The sequence below is a fragment of the Aedes aegypti genome, chromosome 1 (assembly GCF_002204515.2).
Source record: "Aedes aegypti strain LVP_AGWG chromosome 1, AaegL5.0 Primary Assembly, whole genome shotgun sequence".
Classification (NCBI taxonomy): Eukaryota; Metazoa; Arthropoda; class Insecta; order Diptera; family Culicidae; genus Aedes; species Aedes aegypti.
In genome coordinates, this window is record NC_035107.1 from 43,422,141 (window position 1) to 43,437,220 (window position 15,080).

Below are 15,080 nucleotides of genomic sequence, written 5' to 3' on the forward strand. Positions count from 1 at the left end.
TGTGCATTTTATCCTAAATTTGAGGCATCCCGGGCACCCGGAAATGGTCATTTGTAGGATCAATCAAGTGAAGTTGACCTAATTATTCAATTTAATCGATTGACTTGAATTGACTTGACTTGATTGACGAGTGACTTGAAATTTGACTACCTCCAGGGGCACAGAAGCACAGAACCCTTGTCACCCGACCTGACCCAGTGGTCCACTGCAATAACTCCGGCCACACGAACATTCCCGAGATCCTATGACCACTTTTAGAAACTGGATATGTGTACAAGTATACTGACAAAAAATAATTGAAATCCGTTAAGTATTCGCTGAGCGGTGAGAGTTTTAGTAATTTTTCATCCACTCAGGCCTATACGGGTTAAACACACACTTTCGACGAGGCGTGCGATTGCCAGGTCCCGTTCTCTCTTACGAGTACCGCTCGTTATCACAACCGTTGACAGTCTTGGGCTGGCTAGTTGAGGAAGATGACTTTGACCACGTGATCCGGAAACGGAAAGTTGCATCCTCGGGGTCGGTTTCGATGATCTGGATCGGGAAGAGGGGAAGACAAATTTCAAACTTATGAAATAGTTAATTATGAAAGTGAAACCAACCTGCGTAACTTGATGTGCGATTCGATTCGAGCTGATCGAGTTGACGATCGAAACAGAACTTGTCACGTGGTCGGAGCCGTTGCTAAACCCGTTCCTCCGATTCTAGAACCATGATCTCTGAAAATAAAAGTCAATTTCGAAGTACCCGCTTTTAGTAACCTTGATCCATTATGACAGTCACGGTTCAGCAAAAGAAGGTGGGAAACTCACCGGAGCGCTGGACGATGCTCCGACCGGCGTAGGCCAGCGAATCGTTTACGGATATGTCGGAATTGTTGGCGCCGGTTCCGGGTCCACCGGTGTTGCTCGGGTTCGCTCTGGAACCGGCTGACTTGGTTTCCCCATCCAGCTGGGAATCGTCCTCTCCGCAACGGAAGCAACAGCACAGGCAGAGAAATATGCTGAAATACGGTGCCATGGTTAGCAATGATGGTTTAACGATGAAATTTTAATTATTTCGTGGAAACTTCGATCGTGAGCAGCAACTTTGATTTGGCCAGAAAAGTTAATCAAAGCACTTAATAACATGGTCTGGGCGGCAATGAACGCAATTTTCCCGAATAATCCCCAATGAAATATGTAAGAGCTCACTCCGGATGGCGCCCAACGGTTCCGTGCCAATCAAGTTCAATGTTGTGTTCAATTTTCTCGGTAGGCTCGCAGGTAAAATCAGGGTGGGTGTACGGCTGTCAACTACAAACAAAGCTCGCCTAACAATCATCTCTCGGGCGGGCCGACCCAAACAGCACAGGTCGAAACGCGGGCCATGCCAGGCAGCAAATGCTGATGCATTTCAACACTCAAACAGCGGGATGCCTAGCAGCGTTGTGAGCCAAACGAATACACACACAAAACATGAACGGTAGGCGCACCTCGTTGGGTATACCCCCCCTGGGTAAAATCCTCTTATGTGAATGCTCCCCGAAACATAAAGTTCATCATCCTGATTCCGGTCCCGCATGGTTGGCAATATTTTATGGTTCGCACGCTCATAAGTGCCAAAGCTTGCCACTTTGCTGTCGCGTTTTCATACCCTGTCGACTCACACTCTATTTTCGTTCACCTAGTCACGGGACGTGCCACCTTATTTGTGAAGCGGCAAGTCTATCAAAGCACATAAAAAGATTTAATGCCATTTAGGTAAATATAAGCTGAAGACTGCTTCAAAGTTGTCCACTTGTTTTGTTCGATTTATTTGCTGGAGGAAGCGAACAATCTCTGTCGTTAGACTGAGCTCCCATGGCGACTTGAAATAATGTTTCAAACGAACTGGCAGCTGCATTTTGGTGTTCAAATTATGAACATCAATTGCATTTCCATTAACTGACACTTAGAATTGACGGTGACAGACGCTTGAAAGTCAATATCAGGGGATTGAATAAAATGTTAGGGGCAACTTAAAATTGTTCTTTTTAGCAAAATTCCATGAAAAACTGAATTTTATGAACACAGCAAACATAGAAGAAAATTGTTCTGTAATGAAGAAGCGCAAAGAGTCATAACGCAACTGAAAGCAGTTGCGTAATGGCTCTTACGACACTGCATAATTTTGTGCTGGAAAGTAGGTAATTTCATGACAAATTAACGTAAAGAAAAATAGCCTATTACGATGAGAAATCGCTAAAAGGACTAATAGGGTCCTAAAGCCCTGTCCCAATTTTAGTGCCAAACGCTTAAGTTTAGGCCAAAAACACATGTTTACTCAATTTTTTATTGTTTTCCGTTGGTTGAAGCCCAAAAAACATTTTTTTAGATTTTGTCACATCCTTTGGCTTAAACTCAAATTTTGGGTGTATTTTGTTTTCCGTGTCCCTTACGAAATGTCAGATAGGAACAACCCCAGTGGTCGATCTAAAATCCCTGTTGTGTTTTTGTCGACTAAGCGAACGTCAAACATGATCAAAAGTGTCAAGGTTCATTTATGGACCAAAAGTTTTAAATAAAAGTTTAAACATGATATAGCCATTATTTGAGCGGGAAAAATTGCTAAAGTAGTTACAGTAACATGCTTTTTCGTGTTATTAAATAAAAACAAGATTTCATTAAACATTTTAGGACCCAATTACCCAACGCATTTTCATTACGCAACTATTGCGTAATCTACTTTTGGAGTAGACTTACCGATGCCGATAGCAACCGAAGATGTTGAGGAACGCCTGCCGGAAGCGTCGGTTCATGAAGCAATAGGTGATCGGATTGCAGCAGGAGCTGATGTATGCCATCAGCTGTACTAGTGCTATCCCGTTGCTGCTGACGTACTGGTACACGAATGCCGGCGAGTAGAGATAGACCTGGAATGGAACGAAGAGCATTTGAATTAATTGAGTACTTCAGCTGGACGTTGAGCTGAGGATGTCACAGAGCAATGGAATAATAAGCTCAATAGTTTATTGGCTCTAAGCCCTTTTGGAAATTATCTGAAATTTTGAAAAAACCTCAGAAGCCAATACCGGCATTGAAAGAGGAAAACAAATTATTACTAACTAATTGCGAAAAAGCTCAAAAACTTGCTATGCAGTTTGAAAGTGCGCACACTTTTAATTTAGGACTTACTAGTCCAATTGAAAATCAAGTTACTCAGGAGTTCGAAAATATTCTCAATCAAGAGAACGTTTTCGAAAATGCCTGGGAGACTGATTTGGAAGAAGTGAGAACTATTATTAAAAAATTCAAAAATATGAAAGCTCCTGGCGAAGATGGAATTTTCTACATCCTCATCAAGAAACTTCCAGAAAGTAGCTTATCATTTTTAGTTGATATATTTAACAAATGTTTTCAATTAGCATATTTTCCTGACAAATGGAAAAATGCTAAGGTTGTTCCAATTTTAAAACCAGACAAAAATCCTGCAGAAGCTTCTAGCTATCGTCCAATCAGTTTGCTTTCTTCCATCAGTAAACTTTTTGAAAAGGTTATTTTAAACAGAATGATGGTCCACATCAACGAAAATTCAATTTTTGTCAATAAACAGTTCGGATTCCGCCATGGACATTCGAACACTCATCAACTTTTACGTGTAACAAATTTGATCCGTTCCAACAAATCTGAAGGCTATTCTACTGGTCTTGCTTTTCTAGACATAGAAAAAGCTTTCGACAGTGTTTGGCATGAAGGTTTAATTGTAAAATTAAAAAACTTTAATTTTCCAACATACATTGTTAGAATAATTCAAAGTTATCTGTCAAATCGCACACTTCAGGTTAATTATCAGAACTTCAGATCTGAAAGACTTCCTGTAAGAGCTGGTGTTCCCCAAGGCAGCATCTTGGGACCAATATTATACAATATTTTCACATCTGACTTACCTGAGTTACCTCAGGGATGTCAAAAATCTTTGTTTGTGGATGACACAGGCTTCTCCGCCAAAGGACGAAGCCTGCGTGTCATCTGTAGTCGATTGCAAAAAAGTTTGGATATTTTTTCTTCATACTTGCAAAAATGGAAGATTTCTCCTAATGCTTCCAAAACTCAATTAATAATATTCCCATATAAACCAAAAGCTCTTTATTTGAAACCTTCAAGTAGACATGTTGTCACGATGAGAGGGGTTCCAATAAATTGGTCAGATGAAGTTAAGTATCTAGGGCTCATGCTAGATAAGAATTTAACTTTCAAAAATCACATTGAGGGCATTCAAGCCAAATGTAACAAATATGTAAAATGTCTCTATCCCCTTATTAATAGAAAATCAAAACTTTGTCTTAAGAACAAGCTTTTGATATTCAAACAAATTTTCAGGCCAGCCATGTTGTATGCTGTACCAATATGGACTAGCTGTTGTAATACCAGGAAGAAAGCTCTGCAAAGAATTCAAAATAAAATTTTGAAAATGATTCTGAGGCTTCCTCCCTGGTATAGTACCAATGAGTTACATAGAATATCCAATGTTGAAACATTGGAACAAATGTCAAATAAAATAATAAATAATTTCAGGCAAAAATCGTTACAATCTTCTATTGCCACGATTAATAGGTTATATGTTTAAGTATATTAAAAACTTTTTTTTCTCTTATAAGCAGGTGACCAACTCACCTGTAAAAAACTGAACTGCTACGGCAAATGAAATGTAATATGTTGTTAACAAAATGTTAATAAAATCTTAGATTTGTTTTACCAAATTAGGATGATAGTGTTGTCTAATAACATAGAACACCTAGATATAAGGAATAATGAATGTAATGTTTGGAATGATACTAACAAAGAAATAAAAACAATAAAAAAATAAAATAGGGTAAATGATGGCTTCGGCACCCTGAGGGTATTTTCGGCAGCAATAACTTATCGTCCTTGTTTGAATTTATCTACGGAGGAAGAGTTAACTTCAATGTACTCAACATATTCCTTGAACTATAATCTTCCATGTAAAACACATCTTTCACAAAAATATTATATAACATGGGTTTTATCATTAAATGAAATAAATGCTTACGAAATTATCGTCATTCGTGAGCTGCCGAATAAAACAACACAAGAGCAGCTTACAAAAACTCATTACTTTAAAAGGTCCAATTCTCCGCTCCAATGACAATTTTTTCACAAAAGCTACACACTGATCACTTAATGCACTATTGTACTTTTGATTTGTATATAACGCACTCGAAAATACTTAATTTTTATGCTTTAAATCACAAATTAAAATTAATGCACTTTGATTTCCTCGGCAATCACTTCTTATTACGGAACCAGGTTGCCAGAAAACCATATTCAATTGGGTTGTTTAGTGAAAAAAAATTCACAGTTTGTTGCAGCTTGATCGAAAGAGCACATCATTCTAAGTATAACACGATTTTATTGCACTCCAATATCTCAATGTTGATATTATGAATGATTAACAAAAATTTCAATCCGTTGACTCAATGACGTTTCAATTTACACAATGACAGTTCGTCCCGAAGTTAAATTTGCCGAGGGGTGATTCAAAAGTGATTTCCATACTAATTTCAAACGTGTTTTAAAAATAGTTCCAGGTAACGGAAAATTGTGAAACTTTGGATTCTAGTTCAATTTTTAGCATAGATTCGGAATATGTAAGAAAATTGATACCCCTAAACAAGCCAATTGCGGTGTTTTTATTATTCACGATTTAAATTGACAGAAAAAAACCAACATGACTAATTAATTTATTGCAATTAGGCAACAAAGCATGCATTGGTAACAATTGAGCCTTTTAATACTTTCTTATTTGAAGCTTGTAGTGCATAATCTTCAATATACTGAGAAACATATAAAATATACGTCTTTCAATAGGTTAACTATTTTGGCAACACTCCTGTTATTCTACAGGCAATCAGAGGATGATGTTTTTGGGTCAAGTCATAAGTGCATTGATTTGCAAAGGGCCTATTCTGATTTTCTCATACACTGAGAATAATATGAACGTAAAAAAAAAAATGTAAAAATAGCCTGTAGAATTTTCAATTTCACGTTAACTTCTAGCGATTTTTTGCGCAAAGACACTAAGGTGCAGCTTATTTTCCAAAAGTTCTCATAACCAAAAATTCGTGTGCTCTTATGAATTCAAATCATCTCATAATCCTCAAAGTTTGAGCCAAAAATGTTTAGATTTATTTATTTATTTATCCACCGTCTTTGACTACAGGTCGCACATACTAAAATCTTAATTATATGTACTTTACTTAAATTCTATCTCTTATCCTTTTAACAATTTAGGGGTGGCGCATGCGTCTTGACGGTGAATTTTCAAGTTATAAAAAATGGCCTTCAGTGAAGTCACCATAACTTCGGTTATTTCTTACCAATTTTAAAACTTTTAGCATCATTATTTTCAAAACTAAATTTATGAAAACTTTGTAGATCATAAAATTTGTCTTAAATCGAAATAAGTCTTTGTTGAAAGTAGTTTTCTCGAAATGTTTCTTCATTTTACTGGAAAATTCATATTTGTTTGACCATAACTTCATAAATACTCAACCTATTTCAAATATTTGTACAGTCAAAGCTTGTTATAACGAAATGGCAAGGGACCGTCGTAATAGTGAAATGTCGTTATAGAGAATAGTGATAAAATTAAAATCTTTTCCAAGGGACCGAAAAATGTTGCTATAGAGAGCTTTTGTCGCTATAAAAGTGGTCGTTATAACGAGCTTCGACTGTACATATTTTTGAAGCAAAAAAAGTTGTTACCATCCTGTTCATACGACACATTTTTCTATAAAATGATTTTGGCTTAGTTTTGTAACAAAAACTACCGAAAAACATATTTTTTTGAAAAAAAAAATCGAATTTCTTTGGGTTATTTATGTTTTTCGCCAAAAATTACATTTTTCCTCAAAAACTTGTGCTTATAAAGCATTTTGTTTTAATTACGAGTTGAATAGTGAATATATTTTTTAACATGAGCAAAAAAATTTATTGTTCCAAAATTGTTGACAAGTCCTTTTCAAAGGTTTAACAAATGAGGAAAACTAATTTCAGCTTTAAAAATATTGTTTAACTGACAAAAACTGAATGAAAAAACTGGCGTTTTTCGTTAAAAAATCGTGGTTTTGTGCAGTTTTTGTTGAATAACTTGGTCAAATATTTTTTTAGTGAAATGTGGTGTATGAAAAGTATGAAAACAATTAACTAAGCTTCTAAACCATGCAAAAAAAAAATTGTAATCGGTTGAGTATTCATGACGTTATTGTCAAACAAAGATATTATTTTAGTAAAATGAAGAAAAAATTTGAGTTAACTACTTTTTATTGAAACAAGTTTTGATTTTACACAAATTTGATATACTAAAAAGTTCTCATAAATTTAGTTTTTAAGACAATGGTGCTGAAAGTTTCAAAATTGGTTCGAAATAAAGGAAGTTATGGGGATTTCACTGAAGGTCATATTTTATAACTTGAAAATTTACCTTCAAGACGCTTGCCCCTTCTAAATCTTAATATTTTTGGCTCATACTTTGAGGTTTCTCTTCTAATATGATTCGAATTCATAAGAGTACAATAATTTTGGATTTTGAGAGCTTTTGAAAAATAAGCCGCACCCTAATAAACAGTAGTGTGAGTAGCGAATAGGGGCATGCATGTAACCCATTCAAACGCAACTCTGAAATTCAAGTAATCCGATAATCGTGTTCCGTGGATTTTTCTTGCAGAGCACAATATTATGAATCGATTAACTATGACGTCACGCTGTAACTTCTAGGCTGGATTCGCACTTGCTGCAAGACCATAACATGGCAATTTTTACAGCCGAATGCTGCTATAGTGAGATTGATTTAAAAAAATATTCGATAAAATAAATGAAAACGAAAATAGGCAGCGTCCATTTATGACATAACGTTAAAATGTACAATTTTTGACCATTCCCCCCTCCGCAACGGTCTTTGCAAGAAAAAAATAAATTTTGTGCAACGTTTGAGCCTACTCCCCCACTCCCTAGAGCGTTAGGGTAAGTGTTCCCTTAGTTGTGGGTGTTCCTATAGTTGCGGTAGTGCCGTTTTCACTGATTTTATTACATTAGCCACAGAACCAACACTGCCAATCGACGTATAGTGATTATCACGCCCAATGGTATGGATGCCCTTGTGTAGATGTAGTTGTGAACCTTAGAGGAAAATATGCACTCTGTCTCGAAAAACACCCAGAATCCGGGTGTATTTTTTTTCAAATTGGGTAATATTTCCATATGCATTTTGATGAGTCTGGAAAGCGTGTGCAAGTTTCTTTGAGGAAAACAAAAACAAACTGTGTATGACGAGCGTATGCTAGTCTACGTGTGTTCAAGTGTCACTAAGCTCTATTGGCTTGCTGATACACGGAATAAAAAAAACTGATGAAATATCACGAAAATTGCTACTGTTCTTGCTGTTGTACCAACAGTTGCGCTAAAGTGTTCCTAAAGTGGAGGATCCCATAAGAAAACTACGGATACCACAACTATTGGAACACAAATTAAAATTATACCGCAACTAAAGGAACAGTGTACCAATAGTGGAGGTATTAATTTTCTCTGACATGCCGTGGATTACTGCGATGAAATATTTTTTCTCATGGTCGTTACTTCCCGTTACAACATTAACATATACATTGATTGCGCTTTTTGAATTTAGGCGGTTAAATGAAGTTCAATAGTGCTTAGTACCTCCACTATTGGTACATCTACCCTACGCAATTTGTGGACGGTGTCTTAGTCTGCATAAGTTTAGTGGCGTTGTGTATTCAATTTGACTCTCTGCTATTCTATTTATAACTGCAATTCTGTTCTCAGTGTAGTCTGTATTTTTCTGCATTGGCCCTTTCAACGAGTGGAACATAATGTGTGACGTTTAATTTCAGGATTTGTCAACAAATACGAAATTTTACCAACACATAAACTAATTTTAGCGCGGTTTTGGATTGCCGAAGTGAACATTTTAGTTGCCGACAATAGTAATTGCATTGCCGATAAAAGAACAAGTGCCTCGTGACTTTGGTGAGGAAAAATAGAAGATTAAGAGAATAAAATAGTGTTTTGTGTATAATAATTAACAAATGAAGAGTGCTCAAGTGTAGTTAAGATGTCTGCTGCTAATTGTTGTGCTCTATTGTTGTGTGAAATTGCCCTCTTAAAATTTCAGCTGCTTAGACTGCCGACAATACGTAAGTTCCCCTATTTTTTATTTCAAAAACAAAATTTTAAAATCGATTTTCTCCAGAAACGCAGTTTAGTTTTTTTAAAATTTTTGGATATGTTTTAGGGGACAACTTATGTGATTTATTGCACAATGTTTCAAAATGGAAGAATTATGGACAAAAAAGTTATGATTTTTTAAAAATATTACAGATTTTGAAAACAAATCGAAACAATAATTTTTTATGTGACTATTTGAAAGTACAGAAAAATTGCAATCGAAAAGTACTTAAGTAAATTTTTTCTAGGTTGCATCAATTTCGAGATATACTCATATTTATAAAAAAAATCAAATAAACAAAGAAAAATAGGCGCTTTTCAAGCATGTTTCGTGTTCCATTCCAGAAAAAAAATATTTTGATTGAGCGAATCGTAGCTAAATCGTTTATTGTTTGGTCAAAACATTTATGCTTAAGTATTGAAAAAAGAGTGCACGGTAAAAAATATAAACGATATTTTCAAATGAAAATTTGAAGCTAATAATTCTTAAAAACCGCAACATTGATGTTTTTAAATTTTGGATATATTTTGCGGTTGTTGTAGGTATTGTTTAGGACTATTTGGAAAAAAATATGCACGGTGAAAAATAATGACAGATTTTTTAATAAAAATAATTAAAATCGATTTTCTATGAAAATGCATCTGTGATTTTTATATATTTTGTATAATTTACTGCATGATTAAATTTTTTTTACTGATTGTTTATTATGTGAAACAAAAACAGTGGATTGCACCTTACGTTGTTGTGAATAATGTTCAGATTCTACTACCTTTGAACGAAGCTTGTTATCAGAAATCGAAGGGAATGGCATTGACGAATTACAATTTGAACAGTGGGTCACAACCGATAAGTGTGATATTGAAACTTTTTTAAAGCAGCCTGATGAATTTGTATCATATTTTACTCGTAAATTGGAGAAACTAATACCTCATGATTTCATCAAAAAAATGCGGTTTTTAAGAACAATGAACTTCAAATTTTCATTTGAAAATTTCGTTTATATTTTTTTACCGTGCATACTTTTTTAAATACTTTAGTATATAGGTTTTGATCAAACAATAAACAATTCAGCTACGATTCACTCAATCAAAATAAAATATTTCTGGAATGGAGAAACACGAAATATGTTTGAAAAGGGCCTATTTTACTTTTTTTATTTGAAAATTTTATATAAATATGAGTATATCTCGAAATTGATGCAACCTAGAATTTTTTTTTTTAAATCATAACTTTTTTGTCCATAATTCTTCCATTTTGAAACATTGTGCAATAAATCACATAAGTTGTTCCTTAAAACATATCCAAAAATAAAAAAAAAAATCAAAACTGCGTTTCTGGAAAAAATCGATTTTAAAATTTTGTTTTTGAAATCAAAAATAATTTGTAACATTATTTTACCGTGCATATTTTTCTCCATATAGTCCTAAGCAATACCTACAACTTTGTAGAAGATCTAAAATCGATCGGACAAACCGTTTTCGAGTTACAGTTTTTTTAAGCTTTGCCATGCATTTTTCGATACGCCCTTCTCAAAAATAAGGCGAGGTTCAAAATGGCGGTCTGAAGGTGCAAAATGGCATTTTTGGTCATAAAGAATATGTATGCAAATTTTCAGGCGATTCAAAAAATACAAAAATTAAATTAAAAAAAAAATCGTCATGTTCGGTGGAATTGCTAACATAACCCGGATAAAAAATACAATACAAAAACAATATAACGTATTGAAACAGTACCATTCAATATATTGGAAATACGATACAGTATATTTTCAAATGACAATACAATTACAGTACAATATATTGTTTTGAACAGTTCACTGTATGGTATATGAGATTTTTGCAATATAATGTATGGGTGGTTAAGTATCGTAACAATACAAATATAGATATTTTCTCATACAAACATTTTGAAAATACAATACGATATATTGTTCATGTATTGTCTTGATAAGCAATTCGTGTATTGTTGTACAATACAAAAACAATTCAACAAACTGTATCATGGTTGCATTCGTCGTTACAGCTAATGTCAAGTGACTTCTAAAAAACTACTTATTTTTACTTTTTGAATATTTTCCACCCAACATTTCTTGCTTTTTGAACTTGTTTTGTTTATTTCTTTCAGCAAAGCTACATAGAAAAAAGCAACAGTTGTTTTACGCGAAAATAGGAATTTGACTAAAATTGTAAGGTATAAAACCAATTAAAAACAATACAATGTTTCGTTACAATATATTATATTGTTTTTGAATTGTATATCCAAACATGAATAATATTGCTTCGACATTCAATTACAATACGCTGTATTGTATCCAATACGTTATATTGTACATTAATGGTTTATTCCATTCACTGAATGATACGTTTTTATCCGGGAATACATTTTATTTGCCACAGTATTTAAAAAAATCACAGAAATAGATTTTCTTCTTTATCTTCTCAAAAGATTAAAACACGGTTTCAAGTAAACTTCATCTAAACATAAAAAACTTTGAGAATTATTCCACGAGAAAAGTTTTGCATTCAAGTCTACAATGACATCAAATGAAAAGATAGTTTTAATGTGAGTCAATTTCCGCAACTCAGTTTGCAGCAGATGAACTTGTCTTTCCAGTGCTTTGAAAGGGCGAATAGGCAGCTATAAAAGTACTAAGCTTTGTTTCAACAGAAATACTCAAAGTTTCAAAAATTTGGGTTTTGGTTGACGAAAAGTTGATGTTTTAACGCCTATGAATGATGATAGCAACTCCACCACATGCTCCATACATGAGCATAGATAACCGTACAATTCGTAGTTGCTACTCCGTGATTGACCAGAACAATCGAAGTTGCACAGAGATTTAATGAATGGGGCTTGGGATTAGCTTACCATTCTTCAATGTGCACAAATCGAGAGCTCAATTTTTAAGTCAATAACGGCGCCGGCCACGTCCTTACGGTCATCGGGGAAGGGAAGAAATGTTAGTGTGACTACCGTTGCATCAAGGTCGAAGGATCCAACACTACTCCAACTCCACCACATGCTCCATACAGGTGATTATTCCAATGAACAAAAAAGTTCGGGTTTTTTTTTGAGATTGCATACAGGTTTCAAGTAAGTTTCAATAATAACTGATTATATTTTAGAAAATTAAACAGCTCTTTCTCTGCACCTTCTAAAAAATGAGCATTCTAGTTAAAAAAATAATTAAAACTTTAGTTGTATCTGTAAGCGAAAAGTAACCCAATTAAAATTGTACTGGTGGATTTCACGCCAACTGGGACTGCTTCAACCATTATCATTCAAAACTTAAAAATCGAAATCTCATTAAGACCTAATAATCCATCAAAACCAGTGTTTTCGTTCGAATTTAAATAAATCCTCATGAAAATCTATCATTACTAAGTATTACAGATAACAATTGTATGTATGTTTATGGTCATTGCTTCGATTTTGGGCAATGAGTTTGAAAACTTGTAAATCGATTTTGGACATTTTCTTCCCTAAAGTGATTGAATTTCACATCCCATCAAATAGGCATGTGATTATACACTGCTGAAAAGCTAGTGATGTAGCCCATTATGGCACGATGTTTCATCTGTCCGACATTTTTTTCTGCAAGGCGTTTTTGATAACAGCAATTAGGTTACCAAATTATTAAATTAAGAAAATGGAGCAGTTTAAACACAACATTAATAATACTTTGAGCAGTTATTCCAACCAACAGTTGGCAGTTTGCATTCCGCTCTTGTTATATAATTCGAAAAATGTTTCCTTTCGCTGCAGCTTCCAGTTGCATACCATTAACCTGGCACTAGGTGGGAGTACATCTATCCATTAGGATGTGTGGTGAATAGTTATGATGCACTACGTGTTATGCAAATTCTATCGTTAATTAACTGAAATAGCAATCATGCAAAATCATAATCCCTAAATTGATTGAATTTCACATCCCATCAAATAGGCTTGTGATTATACACTGCTGCACTTGATAATAGGTATTTACTGGTGAGTGAACAAATACCACCTGTAAAATGCTGTAGGGTAGATAGCCAATTCAAGCGTGTGCTAGAATAAGGGCGTAAGTCGCATGATCGAATTCTCTTCATCGATCCTCTCTTTTGTTAATAAAGGTGACAAGATGCGGGTTTGTTAGTCTTTTTCCACTTTAGGACGCTAGGTAGCGATGCAATCTTGCGTCCTGAAGTGAAAAAATGCTGACAAATTTGCGCCTTGTCACCTTTATTAACGGAAGAGAGGATCGACGAAGAGAAATCGATCATGCGACTTACGCCCTTATTCTAGCACACGCTTGAATTGTTAAATAATAAAAAATCTCTCCCATGGTGTGTGATTTTTCACCACAGAGCGATAACCGAACCACCCTTCCCCTGGTCCTACTCAGTCCGAGTTTCCAAGTAAATGTTTCGTTACTATTATTTTGCGGTCTGAGGCGCCATTTTCCCGGCAATCATTTTTGCACTGACAACAGACATCCCCTTTATATGCCGTCAATGCACAATGGTTAAACGGGAATTCAATAGGATTAATTTCAACATATGTGTTTTCAGGGCATTGAACATATGACGCTCAGATTATTTTTAGTTTCGTTAATTAAGCCTGATTCGCTGCTGACAAGTAATTTCTTGGCCTATCTCGATGCATGGGAAATTCCTGGAAGGAATCGATCAAGAAAGCGCTTTTTTCTGATCGCAGTACGCAGTTAAAAAGAAACGTCAGTTCAAACGGGAGCCGCTGTAGAAAAAAAATTTCTGCAAGGAATCTGCGAGAAATTTCTTTTGCGATTCCTTCTCAGCGGCAAATCAGGCTTTAAGGCCGGTTTGCTACTGACAAGAAAAGGAATCGCCTATCTCGATGCGTGGAAAATTTCTCCCAAGAAATGGTCAAGAAAATCACTTTTTTCTGATCGCAGTACGCAGTTGAGAAGAAATGTCACTTCAAAGGGGGCTCTCTGTAGGAAATTTCTTGACCCTTTCAGTCAAGGAATTTTTTTACTTTTCTTGAGCGAAACAGCATACTTAGCTTTAGGCGTTGATAATTATTCCCGCACTGCATACTTCAGTGCAGGAAAGTAGGCCGTTTCATGACAGATTGGCGTGATGAAAAACAGCCTATTACGGTGAGAAATTGCAAAACAGTTGTTTATGCAACAAGTTGCAAAATGATGATTTTTTCAGCACGAGTTGTACATTTATCCAACGAGGCTCGCCAACACTATTTTCATATCCCATTTCTTATCAAAAAGATGACATAATTAAAAAATTTCAATGGCAATTTAAGTCCAATCGACAATATTTAAATAACACTGTTCGACAAAAAAGTCGATCTGAATGCACAGAGACCGGACACCCCGGGCTTGAAAGTATAAAAATAAACAAAAATAATTTCGTTTTCAGAATGTTCGTGTCTGCCCCAGGTCATTTTTAAAATATACTTGAACTTTTTGCATTTTTTATTTAAAAATCTAATCTAATCAATAAGTGTTTTATATTCAGGACAGCGGAATTCATGTGCCATATAATGTTTTCAACTTTAAATACCGTAAAATGGGGTGTTAAGGGATGAAAAAAAAATCTACTCGAGCAACTTCTAGTATGTCAATAATTGAACAAAATACAGTCCTACCATTCTCCCGGCGTGTATATCAAAAGCTAATTACAATGAAGATGGTCCTATGGCAGATTTCTGAGATATTCATAAAAATGTTTGATTTTTGACGAAAATGCAAAATGGGGTGTTAAGGAATTTGAGCTTTGTAAATAAAACTATATTTTGCCAACAGCAAAAAAATATATTATTTTGGTCAATATCGATGATGTGTTCAATCTAAAGATGATATTACTTCAATATAA

At 34.8% G+C, this 15,080-nt stretch overlaps 1 protein-coding gene across 1 annotated transcript in view; it reads right to left on the reverse strand.

Moving 5' to 3' along the window:
- Positions 1 to 278: 278 nt before the first annotated feature.
- LOC5573036 overlaps positions 279 to 15,080 on the reverse strand; it is a 167,943-nt gene continuing 153,141 nt past the window's right edge. The window contains exons 8-11 of the mRNA XM_021838420.1: positions 2,727 to 2,896; positions 816 to 1,006; positions 606 to 722; positions 279 to 537 (exon numbers count right to left, since the gene is read on the reverse strand). Coding sequence (XP_021694112.1) covers positions 688 to 722; positions 816 to 1,006; positions 2,727 to 2,896 — 396 coding nt within the window. The 3' untranslated portion in view covers positions 279 to 537; positions 606 to 687. The remainder of the gene's footprint in view (positions 538 to 605; positions 723 to 815; positions 1,007 to 2,726; positions 2,897 to 15,080) is intronic.